The sequence below is a fragment of the Oncorhynchus tshawytscha genome, linkage group LG28 (assembly GCF_018296145.1).
Source record: "Oncorhynchus tshawytscha isolate Ot180627B linkage group LG28, Otsh_v2.0, whole genome shotgun sequence".
NCBI lineage: Eukaryota > Metazoa > Chordata > Actinopteri > Salmoniformes > Salmonidae > Oncorhynchus > Oncorhynchus tshawytscha.
The window spans coordinates 29,802,760-29,830,082 of record NC_056456.1 but is presented as its reverse complement, the minus strand read 5'-3'; the positions used below and the strand labels follow the sequence as shown (position 1 = coordinate 29,830,082).

Sequence of the window (27,323 nt, the reverse complement as noted above, 5' to 3'; positions counted from 1 at the left end):
GATAACTACATCAGTATCTCCAACAAACCGTTGGTGGTTGTGACCTTCAGTGCACAACCACCACAGGGGAGAGGCAGCTTTTGGTTCAAAGCATCTACCCAACAATGTCAATCAATGCTCTTTGGACCTAGGTCTCCAATGAGTTATTGCTAGGATTTCCTGATTATCTACTCAAATCTTGTTTAGTTCAAAGCATCTGCCAAACAATATAAATAGTTTTTTCTGGTCAGGTTACAGGAAAATTAGGAAAATTATCCCTAGCAATGAGGTCTCTGTTCTCCTCTCTCCCCTTAATGCCCTATACTACAGATGGTGGGGTGTGACAGCAAGCTTTACTCCAGTGAAACGGTAGATAAGTGCAGCGTGTGTGGCGGGAATGGCAGCACCTGCTATAGAGTGTCTGGATCTTACTGGACAGGGAGCACACAGTTAGGTATATCTTAAGTAGTACAGTATTTATACAGCATATCCTATGTTTTTAAGTAACGTTTCAACATCTGTAAAATCAAAGAGCTTTAACCTCAATGTTACAATGTGCCTGGAAATAGAGGCTCAACTAAAGTGGGTGTTTTTGTTTTTCCTTTGGATCAGGTTATGTGTTTATTACCAAAATTCCTACCGGTGCTACCGACATCCAGATCATTGAGAGACGGAAAACAGAACATTTTCTCGGTAAGATCCAGATCATGATGTATGGAGTTTTATTGGGATACAGTAATTTTCAGATACAGAATTTTTAAAACTTAACAAGCTGAACATGCTTGGAGGATATTCAACTTCAAAGTTTGGGTAGTAGCCCTTTCCTGCAGTCAAATGACCAAATCTCACTCTAGTGGCCTCATGGGTGGAATGTTATTAATATTTTTCATATTTTCATAATTACTAAACATTCTTTTTTTTAAACACGCCAAACATGCAGTGTTTCTATGTCAAACGGTTTTGTTATATTCCAGTCTTCTGTGATTTATATAAAGTGTAATTTTGGGATGCAAACTCTAAATGTATTATATTTCAACTCTATATCTGACATGGTGAAGGTGTCTTCTTCTTTTTTAAGCCCCTATCCATGTGTGTGAGGTGGGTGTATACTTTTGTTTCAAAGTAGATTTGTTTAAGACAAAGAAACACTGTATGACCCTGATTTAGCACACTGCAGTAAAAGGTTAAGTTATAGTTGCTAGAATAAAAAAATATGAGCAGTTGTTGATTTCTCCGCAATTAAAAAGGCCTTATCCAATCAACACTGTCAGGGTTTGTGGAATAAATTAAAAACTAAATTAAAAAGAAAGAGCCCTAGCCGATGAATCAGGACACTTCTTTTTCAATGGGAACACAATTATTGACAATCCCCAGGGACCAGGGGCTAAATGTCATGGTAGGTATTTAGGTACAGTATGTACTGTAAGTAACTAGGGCATGCTTTACAGTGATTACTCAAATAAACCTTGACATGTTAGCTTTGTTGTATATGTGATTACAATTCATCATACTATTTTCTACAAGTACTACAACCTGAATGGAAAACTGCCCCATATCACATACGAGTACACCATACCTCGCACTCCCGAAGCCAGCATAACCACCCCTAGCCTCAGCTCCAGATGAAGTTCAGATACGAGCACTGTCCATGATCTCCCCACCTCAGGATCCATTGGTCCCGGAACCGTGGACCCCAGTGGCCCCAGAAACGATAGGCAACGACATCACCACAGAACTCTCCTTCACCGATAACAAGGCTATGGATGATTATGGAAAGCTGGGAAACCATAGTGACCTTCTGGTCTCAGACGAGCCCCCAGATGTAGACAATGGTCTGGATCATGACCATGAAGGTCTTCCTCTCTTCCTCAGCCACCAACCAGCCATGCTGGTGTTCAGACCTGTCAGTGAGATCTACCACAACAACCTGGAGAATAAGCTTGGAGACCAGGGATATCCTGCACTTGCTAACTACAGTGAGTCTGGATATGAACTTTGCATCTGGGCTGTGTATCCACTTGACTATTTAACAGAGTTTTACTTTAAAATGTACATACATTTTGGTGTCTGTATTGAACAAGGACATTGTCCGGTAGTCTGTCTCTTTTATTTGGCAAATTTCTTGATATCTTATACGTATTTACATGTGTCATGTATTTATATTCTTACGGGATATTAGGAAAAAGTTTTGATGCCCTTTTGTGATGTTAGTGTTCTGTAGAATTATGTGACCTCATGTATTAGATTTAAAATAATTTGTCTATGTATTTAACCAGGGACAGATTCAAACTTGATCGACAGTGACTCTCCCGGTTCAAAGAGCACCCATCGACCATCAAAGCCCCTCCGACGAAGCATGTTCCAGGAGGCCCCAGACAAGCCTGGAGGCCCCAGACGAGCCTGCCAGGATGGCTCCAACCTCTGCCCTTTCCTGGAGCTCAACTCCAGCAGCTCCCTGGCCATAACCTGACCCGGCTGGAGATCTACCCAGGCAGCCTCAACCTCCATGGGGGCATGGCTGAGGACAATGCCCCCTATGGACTCCTCTTCAAACCAGAGCCCAATGGGACAGATTTTTACCTCATCAACCTCCAGCAGGTGGCACCAGTACAGGCCCCTAACACAGAGAGGTGAGCTGCCTAGGTGGAGTGGTGGGGGAAAGCTTTTGGGAGTGGGTGAGAGGAGAGTCTGCCCAAATAATGTTGAAGTCGGAAGTTTACATACACCTTAGCCAAATACATTTAAACTCAGTTTTTCAGAAATTCCTGACATTTAATCCTAGTAAAAATTCCCTGTCTTAGGTCAGGTAGGATCACCACTTTATTTTAAGAATGTGAAATGTCACAATAATAGTAGAGAAAATGATTTCTTTTAGCTTTTATTTCTTTCAGCTTTTATTTCTTTCATCACATTCCCAGTGGGTCAGACGTTTACATACACTGAATTAGTATTTGGTAGCATTGCCTTTAAATTGTTTAACTTGGGTCAAACGTTTCGGGTAGCCTCCTACAATAAGTTGAGTGAATTTTGACCTATTCCTTCTGACAGAGCTGGTATAACTGAGTCAGGTTGGTAGGCCTCCTTGCTCGCACACGCTTTTTCTATAGGATTAAGGTCAGGGCTTTGTGGCCACTTCAATACCTTGACTTTGTTGTCCTTAAGCCATTTTGCCACAACTTTGGAAGTATGCTTATGGTCATTGTCCATTTGGAAGACCCATTTGCCACCAAGCTTTACTTCCTGACTGATGTCTTGAGATGTTGCTTCAATATATCCACATACTTTTCATGATGCCATCTATTTTGTGAAGTGCACCAGTCCCTCCTGCAGCAAATCACCCCCACAACATGATGCTGCCACCCCCGTGCTTCACGGTTGGGATGGTGTTCTTCGGCTTGCAAGCATCCCCCTTTTTCCTCCAAACGTAACAGTGGTCATTATGGCCAAACAGTCCTATTTTTGTTTCATCAGACCAGAGGACATTTCTCCAAAAAGTACGATCTTTGTCCCCATGTGCAGTTGAAAACCGTAGTCTGTCTTTTTTATGCCGGTTTTGGTGTAGTGGCTTCTTCCTTGCTGAGCGGCCTTTCAGGTTATGTCGATATAGGACTTGTCTTACTGTGGACATAGATACCTTTGTACCTGTTTCCTCCAGCATCTTCACAAGGTCCTTTGCTGTTGTTCTGGGATTGATTTGCACTTTTCGCACCAAAGTACGTTCATCTCTAGGAGACAGAACTCGTCTCCTCCCTGAGCAGTATCACGGCTGCGTGGTCCCATGGTGTTTATACTTGCGTACTATTGTTTGTACAGATGAACGTGGTACCTTCAGGCATTTGGAAATTGCTCCCAAGGATGTACCAGACTTGTGGAGGACCACAAAAAATTTTCTGATATCTTGGCTGATTTCTTTAGATTTTCCCATGATGTCAAGCAAAGAGGCACTGTGCTTGATGGTTGGCCTTGAAATACATCCACAGGTACACCTCCAATTGACTCAAATGATGTCAATTAGACTATCAGAAGCTTCTAAAGGCATGACATCATTTTCTGGAATTTTCCAAGCTGTTTAAAGGCACAGTCAACTTAGTGTATGTAAACTTTGACCCACTGGAATTGTGATACAGTGAAACAATTGTTGGAAAAATTACTTGTCATGCACAAAGTAGATGTCCTAACCGACTTGCCAAAACTATAGTTTGCTAACAAAAAAATTGTGGAGTGGTTGAAAAACGAGTTTTAATGACTCCAACCTAAGTGTATGTAAACTTACGACTTCAACTGTAGATGTGCTTTTGTTTGAAGGCTCTTTGCACCTTCATATTGAATTACCACGACTAGCTTTATATTAATTACCTAATTTGTTGGCTTCAATTTAGTTTAATTCAGACATTCAATCACCTTTCTCCCTCTGTGTGCGTCTTTTTCCTATCCTCTGGTTTTATCATTCTTTCTCCTTCTCTCTCCCGTGCGTTCCAGCAGCAATGAGTTTGAGGTGCGATTGCTAGACCGTGACATCAGCCTTGCTGACTTGTACAGATGGAAGGTATCTGCGTATGCACCCTGCAGTTCAACATGTTCCACAGGTGCAGCTACCAGTCACACCACACATACAATGTACACATACACACACATACTCTCAAACACGTTCACATACATTACACCAACATTAACAAACACACATACCGGTACTGGCAAATCACTCCTTGTCTCTTCTCTACACATTGATCATACCTCCCACTAAAGATAGTTTAGTCTCATGAACAAAAGAACCATAAAGGATACATGTTCAGTGGGATATTTAGTTTTAAGCCTGATTGTTTAGTATTATATTGGTCATGGTAGTCTATGCTCTGCAGGTATCAGTATCGGTGTGTCCACTATGATGGCTCGAGGTGGACGAGACTTACTGCGACACCGTGACCATACCTGAACCCACACATGAGTTCTGCACTGGGAGGAGTGTCCACCAAGGTGACATCACATCAGAGTTCTCACGGACTAGGACCTGATGGTGTGAATTAGGGCTGTTACATTGACCGTATTACCGCCACACCGGCAGTCACGAGTCATGACGGCAGTCAGATTCCACGTGACCGTTTAGTCACAGTAATTAGGCTTCTCCAAGATCCGATGCTGCTGATGGTCATTAGTAGCCTACCAAACTTGCTAACTGCCTGGCACTCTATTGCCCCTCGAATCATTCTGACATCAATTCAAATACAATGTGTCATTCTCAAAACTTTTGGTCACGACTGTACACTGTTACTGCATGATACTCTCAATGGTGCAGCTGTAGAACTTTGAGGATCTGAGGACCCATGCAAAATCTTTTCAGTCTCCTGAGAGGGAAAAGGTTTTGTCGTGCCCTCTTCCCAACAGTCTTTTGTTGTGTTTGGACCATGAGGCTACCCTACCTGGGGCGGGCGGCAGGGTAGCCTAGTGGTTAGAGCGTTGGACTAGTAACCGGAAGGTTGCAAGTTCAAACCCCCGAGCTGACAAGGTACAAATCTGTCGTTCTGCCCCTGAACAGGCAGTTAATGACGGAACAGTGGGTTGAAAATAAGAATTTGTTCTTAACCTGGTTAAATAAACCTTGCCTGGTTAAATAAAGGTAAAATTGATTTAACACCAAGGAACTTGATCCACTCCACTTCAGCAAGGTCAATGTTAATGGGGGCCTGTTCGGCCCACCTTTTCCTATAGTCCACAATCAGCTCCTTTGTCTTGCTTATACTTAGGGAGAGGTTGTTGAGTCAAAGGAGCTGATCGCGTAGGTGTGTCCAGCCTGACTGGTACTGTATAAAAAACATTTATTTTGTGCTGTGTCTAACAATCCAGAGAAAAAAAGCTGGTGAACAGGCTAACGTTATGGTCACTATTATGGTTTTCTTCACCTCAACACAAACATCAAGTCAAAGACACAGAATGTCTCATGTTGCAGACTGTTTATGTGACAACACTATGTAGACAGACACACTTATCAATCACACTATAAACTGGGAGCATGCTGACCAATAAAAAGTGGCACCAGATTCACAAGGAGCAATGCATCACATTTAGGGTGGGTTATGGATAGAACAGCTACTCTACAAGTTCTTCTGTCACAGTGATGCTTTCCACAGAGGTTTATTTTTAGGGATCTAAACTCTAATAAAAAGGCATGGAAGCACACAGCAATGGGTTGTCACTTGACCAATTTCATAGTACAGTACATTTTGATACCATCTTTAAAAGGATCTCCATGGACCGGGTAGCAGTGCAGGCGACACACGGTTAAAGTTCAACTGCCTATGAGGTTAGCTGGTTTAAAACAGTCGGTCTTCTAAACCCTTCCAATACTTTATATTTAATACTTTATCATTAAGTGCTTTAACATTAGCTCATATATCTACTGTAACACAGGGATCATACCTTGACAACACTAAGTCAGCCGTCAAATGAGGCCGTGAGCTAAAATTTCCCAATGCCGTCCACAACCACTAGAATTGCTGGTGTTCACAAGGCATTACTGTATAATTGCGAGCCCAGTAGGTTTAATGCATAGGGTGTACACGTGGTCCAAAACAAGACAACAAACACCACACTATGAAGGTGAATTAAAACAGTGCCGGACTACAGGAGGACATTAGATCATGGGGCGAGTCTCCGCCCACAGGAAGTAAGGTGCTATATGTCGTGGAGGACTTCCAGCACCGTGGAGATGGACCAGGCCTGTGATTCGCAGCTGAAGGGACAGTACTGGCCATTCTCATTGGTCAGCTCTGGCAGACCCTTCCAGCTAGACCTTAGAGGGTAAGAAGAGACATGTATGAAAGTCCAAAGTGTGTGTGTGCGCATGTGCAAATGTGTGTGTTAGTGTGTGTATTTACCTCTCCAGGTGGACATAATGCTGAGAGAGAATGCTCTTCACCAGGTACACTGTCTGTTCATAGGTCTCCTTCCCAAGCTTCTTGGCAAAATAGAGCTTTGCTCGCAGGAAGTACCCAATTGGCCATAGCCACTCCTAAAAAACAAACAAAAAGTCATTAAACCAATCAGATCAATTTAATACAACTTTATTTATACCCTCGGGAGCATTGACATAATAAAGTTAACAATAACTCCTAATTCAAGGTATAATACAACTCAATTCCTCAGTAAGGGACACTCACCGGTCCTTGGTGGTAGTTGAAACCTCTGGCCACGTTGTAGTTATCGTTGTCCAGGGCGTTGTCATAGACACCACAGTACACCATATCACTAGGGGAGAAATTAACTTGATGTCAGTATATGTGCCAGGAAAATAAGTATTGAAAATGAATCCGTTAATGAATAAGTATGAGTGGGGCCAGGAGTTTTTCTTGAACATATGACCTGAATAAGAAAACTCAGGGCCCTAGGTTCTCCTGGTCAGGTCCCATGGTGATGAGGGATAATGATGTCTCTTACTCTGGGTCCAACGTCTTCATTCCCAGAGGTCCTAGCAGCTTCTTCTCAGCAATTCCCAGGGCCTTCCAGGCTCTCTCCACAGTGAACAACTCCGGAGCCTCAAGGACAGAATAGAGAACACCATTCAGGTCAACTTATTAACCCATAAGAGTTATTGTGAAGTGAAAACGTCTAGAAGCAAAAACAACTCAGCCACGAAGTGGTAGGCCACACAAGTTCACAGAAACAAGACTGCCGAGTGCTGAAGCAGATAATGCGTAAAAATCATCTGTCCTCAGTTGCAACACTCACTATTGAGTTCCAAACTGCCTCTGGAAGCAATGTCAGCACAAGAACTGTTCATCGGGAGCTTCATGAAATGGGTTTCCATGGCCGAGTAGCCACACAAGCTTTGCAGCCATTGGACTCTGGAGCACTCTGAAGTGGAAATGCGTTCTCTGGAGTGTGATCAAGCTTCACCATCTGACAGTCCGACGGACTACCAATGACATTCTAGACGATTCTGTGCTTCCAACTTTGTGTAAGGCTCTTTCCCGTTTCAGCATGACAATGGCACCGTGCACAAAGCAAGGTCCATACGGAAATGATTTGTCGAGATCAGTGTGGAAGAACTTGACTGGCCTCAACAGAGCCCTGATCTGAACCCGTGCGTTGAAGATGTCGTTCCCATAGCAACGATTAAAACATTCCCTAACCAGAAACCGTGGATTGATGGCAGCATTCGTGTGAAACTGAAGGCACGAACCACTGCTTTTAATCAGGGCAAGGTGTCTGGTAACATGACTGAATACAAACAGTGCAGCTATTCCCTCCGCAAGGCTATCAAACAAGCTAAGCGCCAGTACAGAGACAAAGTAGAATCTCAATTCAACGGCTCAGACACAAGAGGTATGTGGCAGGGTCTACAGTCAATCACGGACTACAGGAAGAAACCCAGCCCAGTCTCGGACCAGGATGTCTTGCTCCCAGGCAGACTAAATAACTTTTTTGCCCGCTTTGAGGACAATACAGTGCCACTGACACGGCCTGCAACGGAATCATGCGGTCTCTCCTTCACTGCAGCCGAAGTGAGTAAGACATTTAAACGTGCTAACCCTCGCAAGGCTGCAGGCCCAGACGGCATCCCCAGCCGCGCCCTCAGAGCATGCGCAGACCAGCTGGCCGGTGTGTTTACGGACATATTCAACCAATCCCTATACCAGTCTGCTGTTCCCACATGCTTCAAGAGGGCCACCATTGTTCCTGTTCCCAAGAAAGCTAAGGTAACTGAGCTAAACGACTACCGCCCGTAGCACTCACATCCGTCATCATGAAGTGCTTTGAGAGACTAGTCAAGGACCATATCACCTCCACCCTACCTAACACCCTTGACCCACTCCAATTTGCTTACCGCCCAAATAGGTCCACAGACGATGCAATCTCAACCACACTGCACACTGCCCTAACCCATCTGGACAAGAGGAATACCTATGTGAGAATGCTGTTCATCGACTACAGCTCGGCATTCAACACCATAGTACCCTCCAAGCTCGTCATCAAGCTCGAGACCCTGGGTCTCGACCCCGCCCTGTGCAACTGGGTACTGGACTTCCTGACGGGCCGCCCCAGGTGGTGAGGGTAGGCAACAACATCTCCTCCCCGCTGATCCTCAACACTGGGGCCCCACAAGGGTGCGTTCTGAGCCCCCTCCTGTACTCCCTGTTCACCCACGACTGCGTGGCCATGCACGCCTCCAACTCAATCATCAAGTTTGCGGACGACACAACAGTGGTAGGCTTGATTACCAACAACGACGAGACGGCCTACAGGGAGGAGGTGAGGGCCCTCGGAGTGTGGTGTCAGGAAAATAACCTCACACTCAACGTCAACAAAACTAAGGAGATGATTGTGGACTTCAGGAAACAGCAGAGGGAACACCCCCATCCACATCGATGGAACAGTAGTGGAGAGGGTAGCAAGTTTTAAGTTCCTCGGCATACACATCACAGACAAACTGAATTGGTCCACTCACACAGACAGCATCGTGAGGAAGGCGCAGCAGCGCCTCTTCAACCTCAGGAGGCTGAAGAAATTCGGCTTGTCACCAAAAGCACTCACAAACTTCTACAGATGCACAATCGAGAGCATCCTGGCGGGCTGTATCACCGCCTGGTATGGCAACTGCACCGCCCTCAACCGTAAGGCTCTCCAGAGGGTAGTGAGGTCTGCACAACGCATCACCGGGGGCAAACTACCTGCCCTCCAGGACACCTACACCACCCGATGCTACAGGAAGGCCATAAAGATCATCAAGGACATCAACCACCCGAGCCACTGCCTGTTCACCCCGCTGTCATCCAGAAGGCGAGGTCAGTACAGGTGCATCAAAGCTGGGACCGAGAGACTGAAAAACAGCTTCTATCTCAAGGCCATCAGACTGTTAAACAGCCACCACTAACATTGAGTGGCTACTGCCAACACACTGTCAATGACACTGACTCTACTCCAGCCACTTTAATCATGGGAATTGATGGGAAATTATGTAAATATATCACTAGCCACTTTAAACAATGCTACCTTATATAATGTTACTTACCCTACATTGTTCATCTCATATGCATACGTTGATACTGTACTCTATATCATCGACTGCATCCTTATGTAATACATGTATCACTAGCCACTTTAACTATGCCACTTGGTTTACATACTTATCTCATATGTATATACTGTACTCGATATCATCTACTGTATCTTGCCTATGCTGCTCTGTACCATCACTCATTCATATATCCTTATGTACATATTCTTTATCCCCTTACACTGTGTATAAGACAGTATTTTTTTTTGGAATTGTTAGTTAGATTACTTGCTCGTTATTACTGCATTGTCGGAACTAGAAGCACAAGCATTTCGCTACACTCGCATTAACATCTGCTAACCATGTGTATGTGACAAATAAAATTTGATTTGATTTGATTTGATTTGAACCCCATCGAACACCAACCTCATTAATGCTCGTGGCTGAATGGAAGTAAGTCCTCGCAGCAATGTTCCAACATCTAGTGAAAAGCCTTCCCAGAAGAGTGGAGGCTATTATAGCAGCAAAGGGGGGACCAATTCCAATTTGATCATAAATACAGTGTAGACATCGTTGATGTTGTTAATGACTATTGTAGCTGGAAATGGCAGATTTTTTATGGAATATCTACATAGGCATACAGAGGCCCATTGTCACCCCATTACCCTTTGCAATTATGTTAGCACAGCTGAAAACTATTGTACTAATTAAAGAAGCAATAAAGCTGTCCTTCTTTAGAAAAGTTGAGTATCTGGACCGTCAGCATTTGTGGGTTCAATTACAGGCTCAAAATTGCCAGAAATAAAGACCTTGCTTCTGAAACTCGTCAGTCTATTCTTGTTCTGAGAAGTGAAGGCTATTCCATGTGAGAAATGGCCAAGAAACTGAAGATCTCGTACAACGCTGTGTACTACTCCCTTCACAGAACAGCACAAACTGGCTCTAACCAGAATAGAGAGAGAAGTGGGAGGCCCCAGTGCACAACTGAGCAAGAGGACAAGTACATTAGAGTGTCTAGTTTAAGAAACCTGTTGGGGCTAGGGGGCAGCATTTTCACTTTTGGATGAAAGGCATGCCCAGAGTAAACTGCCTCCTACTCTTTCCCAGATGGGAATATATGCATATTATTATTACTGGTGGATAGAAAACACTCTAACGTTTCTAAAACTGTTTGAATTATGTATGTGAGTATAACAGAACTCATATGGCAGACAAAAACCTGAGAAGAAATCCAAACAGGAAGTGAGAACTCAATTTAGAAAACAGTGCCATTTGATGTCTATCTTAGATATGGATGAGCATGCACTTCCTAGGGCTTCCACAAGATGTCACCGTCTTTAGATTCTGGTTGTATGATTCTACTATAAAGGTGGGGCTCATGATACCTCTTTGAGTGGGTGGTCTGGCAGAAAGCCTCGGTCTCATTGCGCGCGGTCACGAGAGAGTGTCCTCACGTTCCAATGCCTTTCTTCAGACAATGAAATTCTCCGGTTGGAACCTTATTGCTGATTAATGTTTAGAACATACTAAATATGGATTGCATACATCATTTGACTTGTTTCTACGACCTGTAACGGAACTTTTTGAGTTTTTGTCTGGAGGAATTGCTCGTGCTTTTTGAGGATTGAATGAATGGGCTGAACAAGCTAACAACAAGTGGCTCAATTATGGGCTTTTTGGAACTTTATGGAACAAATCAGTCATTTATTGTCGATCTGGGATTCCTGGAACTGCCTTCTGATGAAGATATTCAAAGGTAAGTGAATATTTAGTATTTTTTTGTAGCTTCTGTTGATGCCAAAATGGTGGCTATTTCTTTGGGTTCTGAATGCCGTTCTCAGATTATTCTTTTTCCGTCATTTTTTTTGGAAATCTGACACAGCGGTTGCATAGAGGATACGTTTATCTTTAATTCTGTGAATAACACTTGCATCTTTTATCAATGTTTATTGTGAGTATTTCTGCAAAATCACCGGAAGTTTTGGAATCAAAACATTACTGCACGTAACGTGCCAATGTAAACTGAGAGTTTTTATATTTATATGCACATTATCGAACAAAACACACAATACATGTATAACATGATGTCCTATGAGTGTCATCTGATGGAGATAATCAAAGGTTAGTGATTCATTTTTATCTATATTTATGCTTTTGTGACTGTGAAAAATCGCTGTGTGTGTTTTTGAATTTGGTGGTCATCTAACATAGATATATGTTGTGTTTTCGCTGTAAAACATTTTTTTTTTAATCGGACACCATGGGTAGATTAACAAGATGTTTATCTTTCATTTGCTGTATTGGACTTGTTAATGTGTGAAAGTTAAATATTTCTAAAGAATATTTTTTTTCAGCTGAATGGGATCCCTTTAGGGAACTCCTTGTGCCCCCTAGCCCCAACAGGTTAAGAAACAGAAGCCTCCTCAACTAGCAGCTTCATTAAATAGTACCCGCAAAACACCTGTCTCAACGTCAACAGTGAAGAGGCGACTCCGGGATGCTGGCCTTCTAGGCAGAGTTATTCTATCCAGTGTCTGTTTTTTTGCCCATCTTAATCTTAAATTTTTTATTGGCCAGTCTGAGCTATGGCTTTTTCTTTGCAACTCTGCCTAGCAGTGATGGTTGCTGATAAATGGGCCTCTGTACGTCTATGTAGATATTCCATTAAAAAATCTGACGTTTACAGCTACAATAGTCATTTACAACATCAACAATGTCTACACTGAAAAATGTGCTTTTCTTTCAAAAACAAGGACATGTCTAAGTGACCCCAAACTTTTGAACGGTAGTGTATATGGGCTAAGTACCAGGGTTGGTGTCAATTCCATTTCAATTCAGTCAATGCTTCTCTATGAGAAAAAAACATGCAAAGGATTGAAGGAACGGGGCATGGGCTGATACCACACTGATGGCAACTCACCACCACCATGGCAATGCAAAAGTTGGGCCTGAGCTGGTAGTCACACCAGGGGCTGGAGGCTCCGTGGCTGTCCTTGTAGATGCCTTTCTTGTGGACCAGGTCGGGGTGCTTCTCGTTGGGGTCCTTCTCGTCGTGGGACACATAGAAGTTCCTCTCAAAGTTGGCCAAGATCTTATGGTTCCACTCCTCATAGGAAACCTTCACCTCCTTACCTGCAAGGGAAAACAATCATATAATAAAACATGTTTCATTATGTCTTATTAGTGAAACAATTGTCTCTGAGGGAGGGACATTGCATATGTATGTTTGCATACATGTCAATGTGTGTGTATGCCAGCACTGCTGGTGGGTGTGTGTGTGTGTGTGTGTGTGTGTCCAGGCAGCACTCACCATCCCGGTGTATTTTCATGGAGCTGTGGGGGAACAGGCCCTTCTTATGGAGCTCCACCAGCCAGCGCACCGCAGACTTACTGAGGCCCACAATCTCCACCGCTGACCCATCTCTGGAGACACACAACCAGGGAGACAAGTCACATCAAATCAATTTAATATGCATTATTACATCTTTACAAACTTCAGGAGAAGCAGGAAAGACACCCAACTAAAACATACACTGGCTTTTCCCTTTTTTGGTTTAATTGTATTGTTTTGTAGGTTTAAAGGCCCAGAGCAGTCAAAAGCTTGATTTTCCTGTATTTTATATACTATATTTCCACACCATGAGGTTGGAATAATACTGTGAAATTGTGAAAATGATGGTAATGCCCTTTTAGTGTAAGAGCTGTTTGAAAAGACCGGCTGAAATTTCAGCCTGTTGTGGTGGGATGGAATTTTGGCCTGCCTGGTGACCGGTAAATTAGTAAATAGACCAATAAGAAAGACCGTTCCAAACCTCTCAGACAAAAACAGCTCGTTTTCAGTTGTTCCCTCCCTACTCAGACAACTCCCAGACAGTCCTAGCAAAATCCTTGTTTGAGAAATTACTCTTTGCTAAGAAGCTATTTTTAGTTTAATTTTGACCATTTTAATTAAATCACATTAAGGTGATTAAATGTTACCCAGAAATGATTTGATATTGAGATAAAAACAGCTGAATTGGACCTTTGAGAAATAGGGGTAAAGTGGATAGAGTCTTACCTGGGTGTTGCAGGCATGCCCTTGTTGCGAGCTTTGTCACTCTCTCCCATTTTGTCCATCCATGTTCCGCAGTTGAAGCGGTTGCCACCGTAAACAAAGCCAGTATCACGGTGCACTTTGGCCACAACATTGAAGCCTGGGAGCAAGGAGAATAATAACAATATACCATATTTGCTGAAGCAAGACAACAAGCAAGACAATGTGCACCTCATAACAAAAACCTTAAAGACCAAAAAGAGCCACTTGAAGGGAATAACAGGTGGCCCAGAGTTTTTCCTTGTCAGGTAACTTGGTCAGTAAAAACTCCTGGCACTACTTATTAACTCAAAGTGTGACCGAAACGAGAGGTGACTAGACTGTGGCAAATTCACCCTCGTCCTTCATGTGCATGTCGATCTTTGGTCCTGCGTTGCGCTCTCTGAAGTCGATACCCTGCATGTGACGTTGCATGGCCTCGTGGATGACATCACACAAGGGCTGTGTGAGCAGGGACTGAAACACACAAGGATCAAGTTAGACTGTACCTGTGCGTGATGTACAGAGCCTTTAGAAATGTTTCACACCCCTTGACTTTTCCACATTTTGTTGTGTTACAGCCTGAATTTGAAATGGATTAAATTGAAATTTTGTGACACTGGCCTACAAACAATACCCCATAGTGTCAATGTGGAAATGTTTGCAAATTAATTCAAAATTAGTCAATAAGTATTCACACCTTTGTTATGGCAAGCCTAAATAAGTTCAAGAGTAAACATTTTCTTAACAAATCACATAAGTTGCATAGAAGACTGACTATCCCTGAATGTCTGAGTTACAGTTTTGACTTAAATCTACATGAAAACCTATGGCAAGACCTGAAAATGGTTGTCTAGCAATGATCAACAACCAATTTGACAGAGCTTGAACAATTAAAGAAAATAATAAATGGGCAAATGCTGCACAATCCAGGTGAGGAAAGCTCCAGACTTTTTCTTTTTTACCCCTTTTCCCCCACAATTTCATGGTATCCAATTGGAAGTTACAGTCGTCTCATCGATGCAACTCCCGTACAGACTCGGGAGAGGCGAAGGTCGAGAGCCGTGCATCCTCCGAAACACAACCCAACCAAGCCGCACCGCTTCTTGACACAATGCCCACTTAACCAGGAAGCCAGCCGCACCAATGTGTCAGAGGAAACACAGTGCACCTGGCCACAGTGTCAGAGTGCACTGCGCCTGGCCCGCCACAGGAGTCGCTAGTGCGCGATGGGACAAGGACATCCCTGCCGACCAAACCCTGCCCTATCCTGGACGACGCTGGGCCAATTGTGTGCCACCCCATGGGTCTCCCGGTCGTGGCACACGGTTGCCGGCTGCGACAGAGCCTGGACTCGAACCCAGAATCTCTAGTGGCACAGCTAGCACTGCGATGCATTGCCTTAGACCACAGCGACACTCGGGAGGCCGGAAAGCACTTAGAGACTTAATCGCTGCCAAAGGTGCTTATACAAATGTGTCATTGTACAGATGAGTCGTCATGTTATGTTCTTTTAAATTCACAATTTGGATCAGTCCACAGCCTCAGGGGATCTAAATAATTTCCCTAACCTCTGGATTACAACCTAATTAAGTGTACTATATTACGTACTGGATCACAATTATTATTATTTTTTTAACATTTGACATTACCATGTAGTTTACCATTAAAATGGTCTGACGGTGAAGTGGGCATAATAGGTATTCATATCCCGAAATAAATAAATGTACTTGTTCACTGACAGGGATGTAAACACATTTGTGCACAAAATTTGAGAGAAATAAGCCCCTTGTGCATATTGAACATTTCAGGGATCTTTTATTTCAGCTCCTGAAACATCGGACCATGTTGCGTTTATATTTTCGTTCAGTATATAATTGCAGCATTTCCGCAAAAATGGAAGAGGCAAGTGGAAAGGGGAGGAGGTAAGGAACTTGTCTGTCGGCCCTAGATTAAAAAACAAAACTGTTTAAAGAAAATTGTGATAAATAAAGAAGTAGACAAGTTTAATTTAAGGACCCAAAAAATGACAGCTGTGCCATACAGATGGCAAAACAGTTGGAAAGAGATTTTCGATGTACCGATTCCATGGCACATGGTTAATGAACTGATACACAAAAAGTTTTTTCATTCGATTTTGGTGCAAAGAGACAGAATCATTAGATCACTTGTTTTGGTACTGCCCATAGGAAGCTTGTTTCAGTCACAGGTTCAGGAATGGCTGAAGAATTACAACATTTATTTGGAGCCAATTCTGCAAATAGCACTGCTGTGTGATATGAAAACTCCTAGTCAATTGATAAATAATATAATAATACTCTTAGCAAAAACATTTGATCTTTAATTTACAATCTGTAGAATCTTTGAGAATAGAAAGGTTCAGAACCTTCGTGAAACATCATAGCACAATTGAAAAATACTGTATATACCAAATAGAATATTTAACAAAAAATATATGGGGGATTGAAAATTATGCAGATAATTACATTGATAGAAGTTACAATCTATTTGCAATACTAAAGCTCGTCTACCCCCCAAAAATCTATTGACTCAGGGGTGTGAATACTTATGTAAATGAGATCTTTCTATATTTCATTTTCAATAAATTAGCTACAATTTCTAAAATCATGTTTTCACTTTGTCATTATGGGGTATTATGTGCAGATGGCTGAGCAAAAAATTTGAATTCAGGCAGTAACAACAAAATGTGGAATAAGTCTAGGGGTAAGACTACTTTCTGAAGGCACTGTATGTTTGTGTGGACCTGTATGTGTTTATGGATATGTGTGTCTATATTTGTGCATGTGAGAGTGTGTGGGTGGGAAAGAGAGAGAGATGGAGTGTGTGTGTGTGTGAGAGACAAAGAGAGATAGATGGAGAGTGTATGTATGTGTTTATGCATGTGTGTTCGTGTCTGATGTGTACACGTGGGTGTGTGTGTGTGAGAGAGAGGCATGCGTGTGTATGCATAATGTGTATGTATAGATATGACCTACCGGAGTGCCAGAGACCTGGGGCTCAGAGTCATCATGGGGGTACATCCTGACCACAGGGCAGCGGAGGATGGCAATGCCCTCGGGCACCAAGGTACAGTAGTCCTGGATGCACTGCAGCCACCACCACACGGCATCACGGCAGTTGAAGCGGGCACAGATGCCCTCGCCCAACAGGTTGGGGATAAGACCGTGTCTCAGGGTGCCTGCAAATGCCAGGATGATGTTTCTGTAGGAAAAAGAGACATTCAATGAATATATCAACTGTACTCCAGTGTAATATCCAGTGGTGGAAAAAGTACCCAATTGTCATAAAAAAAGTAAAGACACCTTAATAGAAAATGACTCAAGTGAAAATCACCCAGTAAAATACTACTTTAGTAAAAGTCTAAAAGTATTTGGTTTTAAATATACTTAAGTATCAAAAGTAAATGTAATTGCTAAAAGATACTTAAGTATTAAAATTAAAAGTATAAATCATTTTAAATTCCAAACCTGACGCCATCATTTTCTTTCTTGTTTTTTAAATTTACGGATAGCCACGGGCACAGACAGAATTGACAAACAATCATGTGTGTTTAGTGAGTCTGTCAGATCAGATGCAGTAGGGATGACAAGGGATATTCTCTTGATAAGTGCATGAATTTCACAATTTTCCTGTCCTAAACATTCAAAATGGAACGAGTACTTTTGGGTGTCAGGGAAAATATATGCAGGAAAAATAACATTATTTCTTGAAGAATGTAGTGAAGTAAAAGTTGTCAAAAACATCGATAGTAAAGTACAGATACCCTCAAAAAACTACTTAAGTAGTACTCTAAAGTATTTTCACTTAAATACTTTACACCACTGGTTATATATTTTCTAATAGCTAAGAAGTTCAATTAGGATACTACAACAGTACAGACAGAATACACACCTAGCCTCCAGGTGACGACCAGTGACCAGCATGAGTCCACGCAGAGCAATGAAGGTGTCTCGGCCCCAGCAGCGGAAGATTCCAGAGGAGAAGTGAGGCAGACCTGTGAAACAGGAAGGTAGAGATGAATAAAGGAAGAAGACATTCAAATGCAGCTGAAATTCTAACACCAATTCTCAAAACGGTACCGAGACACAAATAGGACTTTGTCAGCTGACAGCTACTGGATTGGACTGAAGCTTGTAGAATTGTGTCAGCTTAAAAATACCAAGCGACTGACTACAATAGACCATTTTGCTGACCAACAATAGACTTAAACACCACTTATTGGTTTCGTGAATATCAACAGAGAAGAATTATGGTTATTAGGTTGGCATCCAACTACTGTTTACAGAAGTAGAATAGAATATATAATAGAAATTGGTTGTTGCTAGGCAGACCTGCGGCCAGGGAGATGCAGCACTGCTCCTTCTTGCCGGTGTCCTTGTTGAGGCGGTAGGGGACATCGGGTAGTTCCAGGGACAAGGGAGGCAGAGCCGGGAAACTTCCCACACCACCCATCTGGACCGAGCCCAGAGCTAGCAGTTTGACAAAGGTCGAGCCGTTCTGGACGAAACTGAAAGAGACAGAAACCAGAAAAAAAACATGGTTTTACATAAAAAAATATTGTGCACCATTACTGGACAAAACTGAAGACGCCACGAGAAAATACATATGTTGTAAAAAAGGATAGAGGTTAAAAGTTATTGTCAAAAACATTTAATGGTATGGTTCTGGGTTTCGGCATAAATACCCTTAAAGGTGCAGGGCCTTTTTTAATACAAATATTCTCACTAAATCTAATCATTTAAGAATATTCCATTCTTCTATTGCATCATTACCTCAATGAATGTTGGGTTTGAGATAAACATTATAGGGTTGTTTGTGTGAGACATCCAGGTGCAAGATTTTAATTTGACCAGTTTCTCACAGCTTCAGGAAATCTGAATTATTTGTGGCTTATAATTAATGGAGATTTTTGTAGGGGTTGTTACATAATTGGAACAATTAAAGTCTGAAATGTGTAAGTGTAAATTACAAACATTAGAATCTTTTTAAAACCTTGAATACACTAGAAGTTTGCATTTCCTGCAACATGGTGATCAAATTAAGATCCTAAATTTGTACCTGGACATCTTGTTGAAGGTGGTGTCAAGAGCCGTGGTGTAGACTCCCACTAAAATGGCATCAAAGTAGCAGGGGATGAGATAGCGAGGGATGTGCTTCAGATAATGGAACATCGCCTTGAGCCACTTCCCCACCTGGAAACAACACATGTTATCTGGATAACACCAAACTCAAAGATTATGACAACGGAAAATGGTGACAATGATGATAATCATCTTCCTATTATCATACTGCTACCACAGTGGTTGATTTAAAACTCAGGTCTTAGACCTTAGCTGGGCTGAGTTGTAGGATTAATTTCTATTTACAATAATCATTGTCAAGTTCAGACCATCTTGTTTGTCTACTTCTTACCATCATAAGGCCTATAAAAAAATCAAAATGGGATTCATTCATTCAGTTTAAATTACTGTCACTCAAACCGCTCACCTCTCCTAGAGCGCCACTGTGGCACACCAGCCTGTTACTGACGTAGTCGATCATCCAGTCCCCCTGTCTCAGGTTGTCACACACTGGGTGACCCAGGTCGTTCTTGGGACGAATGTCCGCCATCACTGACAGAAGACCTGTATAACACAATGAATCCCGTTTTCAATGTCTAAGTCCAGTTTCATTCAACAATATGTGTACAGCTGCTTGTAGACATAGCTCTAGGATGAGCTAACCAACTCAAATCCTAACCTTAACCATTGTGGGGGATGGAAAAATATCTGACCCTGTATCAGTGGTTGGGGCAACTTCCACAATGTGTGCTGACCAGGGTTAGGATTAAATCAGTCAATTCAGGAAGTAAACTGTAAAATTCTAATTTACTCTGAATTGACCGAATTTAAATGGAATTGACCCCAATCCTGGTGCTGACTGGACCACCTCACTGTGCACTGGGGCAAAATTGGGCTCCCGAGTGGCGCAGCGGTCTAAGGCACTGCATCTCATCCAGGTTCGAATCCAGGCTGTATCACAACCAGCCGTGATTGGGAGTCCCATAGGGCGGGGCACATTTGGGTCAGCATCGTACAGGTTTGGCTGAGGTACAGTAGGATATCATTGTAAATAAGAATTTGTTCTTAACTGACTTGCATAGTTAAATAAAGGTTAAATACATTTTTTTTTTTAACTGTACCTTGCAGGCCACCGTACTTGAAGCTGGTCCAGGAAGGGATGTTGTAGCAGCCTCCTCCGTCCTCCTGTTCCTCAGAGTCACAGCGGAACAGCAGCATGTTCATGTCGCCCAGAGTCAGCTTAGACATGATCCTGAATGGGGACAGAAGATGGAGTCACATAACATTAGAACACACCCACCTGAGAGCACAACTGGAGACGACAGAGCCCTGCTGATCAGTATTTCAACACGTACTGTATGGACACAATTCATCACTATACAAATATATAGCCACCAGGAAAAATCAAACATACGCTTACAATGGCTTGAAAAGGTATAGTAACGCTTTTCCAATACACTTGGTGAGTGAATTCGGAAAGTATTCAGACCTTCACTTTTACCACATTTTGTTACGTTAAAGCCGTATTCTAAAATTGATTAAAAAATTTTTTCCCCCTCATCGATCTACACACAATACCCCATAAAACCAGATTTGGAATAACTGAAATATCACATTTACATAAGTATTCAGACCCTATACTCAGTACCCTATACCCATGACAGGTTGGAGTTGTAAATGAGAACTTGTTCTCAACTGGCCTACTTGGTTAAATACAGGTGAAATAAAAAATAAAATAAAAAATAATTTGTTTAAGCAGCGACTACAGCCTCCAGTATGGGTATGACACTACAAGCTTGGCACATCTGTATTTGGGGAGTTTCTCCCATTCTTCTCTGCAGATCCTCTCAAGCTCTGTAAGGTTGGATGGGGAGCGTCGCTGCACAACCATTTTGTTGTCCTATTGGAAGGTGAACCTTCGCCCCCAGTCTGAGGTCCTGAGTGCTCTGGAGCAGGTTGTCATCTCTCTGTACTTTACTCCCCTCATCATCTTTCCCTCGATCCGGACTAGTCTCCCAGTCCCTGCCGCTGAAAAACATCCCCACAGCATGATGCTGCCACCACCATGCTTCACCTTAGGGATGGTCCCAGGTTTCCTCCAGACGGGACGCTTGGCATTCAGGCCAAAGGTTTCAATCTTGGTTTCATCAAACCAGAGAATCTTGTTTCTGATGGTTTGAGAGTCATTTATGTTCCTTTTGGCAAACTCCAAGCGGGATGTCATGTGACTTTTACTGAGGAGTGGCTTCTGTCTGGCCACTCTACCATAAAGGCCTGATTGGTGGAGTGCTACAGAGATGGTTGTCTTCTGGAAGTTTCTTCCATCTCCATACGAGGAACTCTATCAGAGTGACCATCAGGCTCTTGGTCACCTCCCTGACCAAGGCCATTCTCCCCCTGATTGCTCAGTTTGGTCAGGCAGCCAGCTCTAGGAAGAGTCTCCAAACTTCTTCCATTTAAGAATGATGGAGGCCACGGTGTTTTTGCGGACCTTCAATGTTGCAGAACTTTTTTGGTACCCTTCCCCAGATCTGTGCCTCAACACAATCCTGTCTTGGATCTCCACGGACAAATCCCCTTCAACCTCATGGCTTGGTTTTTGCTCTGACATGCAGTCAACTGTGGGACCTTACATAGACAGGTGTGTGCCTTTCCAAATCATGTCCAATCAATTGAATGTACCACAGGTGGACTCCAATCAAGTTCTAGAAACATCTCATGGATGATCAACGGACACACGATGTACCTGAGCTCAATTTCGAGTCTCATAGTAAAGGGTCTGAATACTTATGTAAATGTGATATTTACATATTTTCTTTTTAATTTGCAAAAATGTCTAAAAACCTGTTCTCGCTGTAATTATTATGTGTAGATTGACTCAGAAATGTTTTTGTTTAATCCATTTTAGAATAAGGCTGTAATGTAACAAAATGTGGAAAAAGTCAAGGAGCCTGATAACTTTCCCGAATGCACTGTATATGTTTGCAATGCAGTGTGTGTGTGTGTAAAGGTACATTTGTGTGTTTTGTGTGATGTATACTCACTGTGCCAGTGGTGTCTCCAGTATGGTTGGTGTGTGCTGGTCAGGCAGACTGCCAGGCTTGTACTTGGGGCTGAATTGGATCAGGTGATGTCTGATGACTCCCACCAGCCCCTGAGCCTTAGGGTCCAGACTCACCCTGGTGAGGGAAACACATATACACTTCCAGTCAAAAGTTTTAGAACACCTACTCATTCAAGGGTTTTTCTTTAGTAGTGAAGACATCAACACTATGAAATAACACGTATGGAATCATGTAGTAACCAAAAAAGTGTTACACCAATCAAAAATATTTTATATTTGAGATTCTTCAAATAGCCACCCTTTTGCCTTGATGACAGCTTTGCACACTCTTGGCATTCTCTCAACCAAGATTCATGAGGTAATCACCTGGAATGCATTTCAATTAACAGGTGTGCCTTCTTAAAAGTGAATTTATGGAATTTCTTTCCTTCTTAATGTGTTCCAGCCAATCAGTTGTGTTGTGACAAGGTCAGGGTGGTTACAGAAGATAGCACTATTTGATAAAAGACAAAGTTCATATTATGGCAAGAACTGCTCAAATAAGCAAAGAGAAACGACAGTCCATCATTACTTTAAGACATGAAGGTCAGTCAATACGGAACATGAAGAACTTGACCTAATATCATTGGTTAATTCTCAAAATTTAATTCTCAAATATTAAAAATGGCATACAAAGAACAGCATACAAAAAACAAATGGATAGCATGCGATCATAGATTAATTTTAGACTGCACAAGCTTACAAACAATTACAATGGCAAAACTCACAATAATCACAAGAATGGCTTCAGATCAAAGTCTACGTTGTTGAGACCAAAGGGAGCAAGACACACTTAGAATTCAAGGCACACTTAACCAGCATGGCTACCACAGCATTCTGCAGTGATACGCCATCCCATCTGGTTTGGGCTTAGTGGGACTATCATTTGTTTTTCTACAGGACAATGATCCAACACACCTCCAGCCATTACATAGCCTATTTTACCAAGAAGGCGAGTGATGAGTGATGCATCAGATGACCTGGCGTCCACAATCCTCCGACCTAACCGATTTGGGGTCAGGCTAGGAGACATACTGTACAGGCTCTTCAAGGCTGGAGAGATTCCTGGATTTATGCCATGAAAGGTCAGCCAAAAGCTAGAGGGAAAGGTTTCTTCCTTCGAGCCGAATTTGAACCAGCAACTGTTACGGAGTCTAGTTGATAGGCAATCGACTAGCCGGACTGTTCCCCGGACTCCAGTTGTAGCCATTCGTACAAGGCACAAACAAGGCTATTGAACCTGACATTGGTGTCTGTCGTTATTCCTTTATCTAACATATCATACTGAAACATGGTATCAGAAGTGGCTCGGAAAACACACGTTTGTTATTTTTGTAGCTGAGTACAGTATAGGCGCAGTTACGTTCCATATGCGAACACACACCGTTTCCTACTCACAACACTGATCAACTCGTTGTTAGCTGCCTAGCTAGCATCACTACCTACGTCGATGACTGAAGGCAAAGAAATCTCATATTCCATTGCTATGGCAGCGAACATTCCGCCACCAAATCCCATGGTTCTCACAGGGGACTGGAATACTAATTGGGACAACTTCAAGGATGAATTCGAGGACTATGCGCTGGCGACCGGTCTACATGAGAAACCCAACGAGGTACAAGCGGCAACTCTGAGGAGTTTAATGGGCAGCGAATGCAGGCATATCTACCGGCACAATCTCACCCTCACAGCACGTCAACAGTGTGATGCAAAGGCTATATTGGATGCATTGGAGAATTACTTCAAACCCGCCAGAAACGTAATTTATGAGCGGTTCGTTTTCGGAAGCTGTAAACAGGAAGAGGGTGAGTCAGTACACAACTTTGTAACCCGTTTGAGAGAGAAATCCGCCACTTGTGAATACGGGGGATTGAAAGATGAATTGATTCGTGACAAAATAGTGCTGGGAATTGCAAATGAGGATACACGCCGGCGTCTACTGAGAGAGAGAGACTTAACATTAGTAACTGCCATTGAAATGTGCCGCACTGCTGAAGTCACTGACATGAGAATGAGAGCAATGGAAATTGAAACCCCATGCTCCGACGTTGATACCGTTCACGCTGTTGCTAGGCAGACATTCAGACTAAACCAATCGAGGCAGAGCAATTCACCACGAACGGTGAACACAGAGAGCCCCGTAGCAGGTAAATACTGTGGGAATACACACACACACGTGGCAAAGAGCACTGCCCTGCCTACGGAAAACCATGCAGAGCTTGTGGAACTAATAATCATTTTGCAAAAGTGTGTCTCAAAAGCAAAAGAAGGGTGAGTGAGGGCAAGATTCACTGTGTTGATGATGTCATTCAATGTTCAGAGCTGAAAAGTGAAAGTGACATTTACATGCATGAATCCATTGGGGCTGTACACTCAAGAGGGAAGAAATGGTTTGTGACACTACGATTACACAACAAGCAACAACAATGTCAACTGGATTCTGGTGCTACATGCAACGTAATGAGCTACAAAGACAAAATCAATCTGGCACCTGACACACATCTATTGCCCAGCGATACTAAACTAAAGCTCTACTCAGGAGAGCTAATGAGCTCTATGGGCACCTTTGAGACCGAATGTGTTATTCAGGGACACAAACACAAGCTGGAGTTTGAGATTGTGAAAACCAGCCAACATCCTCTCCTCTCAGGCTCTACATGCAAACGCCTGGGACTGATGCAGTTCACTGTACCAAATGACCTGCACATTGTAGAGCATGTCCAGCATGGACCCCTGTCCAAAGAACAACTACTTAGCAGATATGACGATGTATTCAACATGCCCGTTGAATCTGTGCCTGGGGAGGTACACTTTGAAGTGGATGAGAGCATCACTCCAGTCCAGTGTGCTACTCGCAATGTGCCCATTGCAATGAAAGTGGCTGTGAAGGCCCAGCTAGACAAGTATGAGGCCGATGGCCACATGACATCTGTGACTGAACCAACTGACTGGATCAGCAATATGGTCATAGTGAAAAAACCAGAGAAGCTGAGGGTCTGCATCAACCCAAAGCATCTGAACCAAGCACTGAAACGATCCCACTACATCATGCCGACACTAGAGGATGTCCTCTATAAGCTTCCCAAGGCCAGGATTTTCACCTTGGTGTATGCCCGAGATGCATTCCTTCAATGCAAGCTGGATGAAGAAAGCAGCCTCATGACTACCTTCTGGACCCCCTGGGGTCGGAAACGCTGGCTCAAGCTCCCGTTTGGTGTCTCGGTGGCGCCTGAGATATACCAACGTAAGCAGCACGAGTTACTGGCTGGGCTCAAGGGCATTGAACCCATCGCAGATGATGTCCTGATCGTAGGCTGTGGTGACACAGACGAAGAAGCAGTACGCGACCACGATGTGAAGCTCCTGGCACTGATGGAGCGCTGCCGATCAGTTAAGCTTAGCCTTGGCCTGAAGAAGCTGCAGTTCAAGGTGAAAGACGTCCACTTCCATGGCCACATTCTCTCGGCAAAAGGCCTGAAGCCGGACCCAGACAAGGTCAGCGCGATCCTCAACATGCCAAACCCTGATGCAAAAGGACTACAGCAACTCATCGGCTTTGCAAACTATCTTGCAAAGTTCATGCCACACCTATCAGCAGTCTGTGAGCCTCTGAACCGGTTGCTGGACAAAGACACACCATGGCACTGGCTACCCAAGCACGAGGTCGCAGTGCAGGAGATGAAATCTCTGGCTTCATCCATGCCAGTGTTGCGCTACTATGACGTCATGAAGCCTGTCACAATCCAGAGCGACTCCAGCCAAAGGGGACTTGGATGCTGCCTTATGCAGGAAGGCCAGCCCGTTGCATTTGCCTCGAGAGCGCTCACCCCCACCGAACAAAACTATGCACAAATTGAGAAAGAGTGCCTCAGCATCGTCTTCTCCTGCCAGCGATTCCATCACTACTTATATGGGCGAGAGCTGGTCACCGCTGAAACAGACCACAAACCACTCATTGCCATATTCAGTAAACCTCTCCTCAACGCGCCCAAGAGGCTTCAAAGCATGCTCCTGACTCTGCAAAACTACAGCCTGAAGGTCATTTACAAGCCAGCACCAGAGATGTACATCAGCGACACACTGAGCAGGGCAACACCACAATGTACAGGCAGAGGCACTGTATCAGCGGCAGGCCATCTGTTCGCTACAGCAGGAACAACAAGATGTTCAACAGATCAATCAGGCAGACTACTTAAACGTCACAGATCACCGCCTAGCCCAGATAAGGCAACACACTGACAAGGACGAACACCTACAGTCACTGAAGTCCATGGCTCTCGCAGGTTGGCCATACCTGAAAGAGGAGACACCTTTCACAGTGAGAGAATACTGGACCTTTCGAGATGAGATCAGCGTGCAAAATGGCGTCTTGTTCAGAGGTCAGAAGGTCATTATTCCCAAATCACTACGTCCAGAGATGCTTACCCGCATACACTCCAGTCACGTTGGAGGTGATGCATGCTACCGCCAGGCTCGTGAAACATTATACTGGCCAAACATGCAAGCAGAAATTAAAGACTTTGTCAGCAACTGTACCACATGCAACGAGTACGCTCATGAACAGCAAAAGGAAACCATGATGTCACACGAACTGCCCACAAGGGCCTGGCAAATCGTCAGCATGGACTTATTCAGCCACAGACAAAAGGACTATCTTCTCATCGTTAATCACTACTCTGACTTTTGGGAAATTGAACTGCTCCCTGACTTGTCTGCAGAGACGGTCATAAAGCGCTGCAAGGCGCAGTTTGCAAGGCAAGGTCAGCCTGACAAGGTAATCACGGACAGTGGCCCACAATTCACTGCACAGTTCAAGCGTTTCGCCTCAGAATGGGAGTTTGACCACGTGACCTCCTCTCCAAGACACCCAAAAGCAAATGGCAAGGCAGAATCAGCTGTCAAGATTGCAAAAAACCTGTTTAGCAGGGCCTTGCGCGACAGCAACGACCCATGGAAAGCGATCTTACAGTGGAGGAACACACCCACTGAAAACATGGACAGCAGCCCAGCACAACGCCTTCTGTCCAGACGTCTGAAGACTACCATCCCCGTAGCTAACAAATCAAATCAAATTTTATTTGTCACATACACATGGTT

The 27,323-nt window shown here is 43.4% G+C and overlaps 1 protein-coding gene across 5 annotated transcripts in view; it reads right to left on the bottom strand.

Moving 5' to 3' along the window:
• Positions 1–5,912: 5,912 nt before the first annotated feature.
• Positions 5,913–27,323, bottom strand: part of agla (amylo-alpha-1, 6-glucosidase, 4-alpha-glucanotransferase a) — a 38,889-nt gene continuing 17,478 nt past the window's right edge. For all 5 annotated transcript variants that reach the window (XM_024391861.2, XM_024391860.2, XM_024391863.2 and 2 more), the window contains exons 20-34: positions 22,168–22,302; positions 20,245–20,375; positions 19,551–19,687; positions 19,122–19,255; positions 18,395–18,570; positions 17,955–18,057; positions 17,039–17,264; positions 14,399–14,519; positions 14,028–14,163; positions 13,281–13,393; positions 12,891–13,102; positions 7,411–7,508; positions 7,134–7,221; positions 6,852–6,985; positions 5,913–6,766 (exon numbers count right to left, since the gene is read on the bottom strand). In XM_024391861.2, coding sequence (XP_024247629.1) covers positions 6,649–6,766; positions 6,852–6,985; positions 7,134–7,221; positions 7,411–7,508; positions 12,891–13,102; positions 13,281–13,393; positions 14,028–14,163; positions 14,399–14,519; positions 17,039–17,264; positions 17,955–18,057; positions 18,395–18,570; positions 19,122–19,255; positions 19,551–19,687; positions 20,245–20,375; positions 22,168–22,302 — 2,062 coding nt within the window. In that variant the 3' untranslated portion in view covers positions 5,913–6,648. The remainder of the gene's footprint in view (positions 6,767–6,851; positions 6,986–7,133; positions 7,222–7,410; positions 7,509–12,890; positions 13,103–13,280; positions 13,394–14,027; positions 14,164–14,398; positions 14,520–17,038; positions 17,265–17,954; positions 18,058–18,394; positions 18,571–19,121; positions 19,256–19,550; positions 19,688–20,244; positions 20,376–22,167; positions 22,303–27,323) is intronic.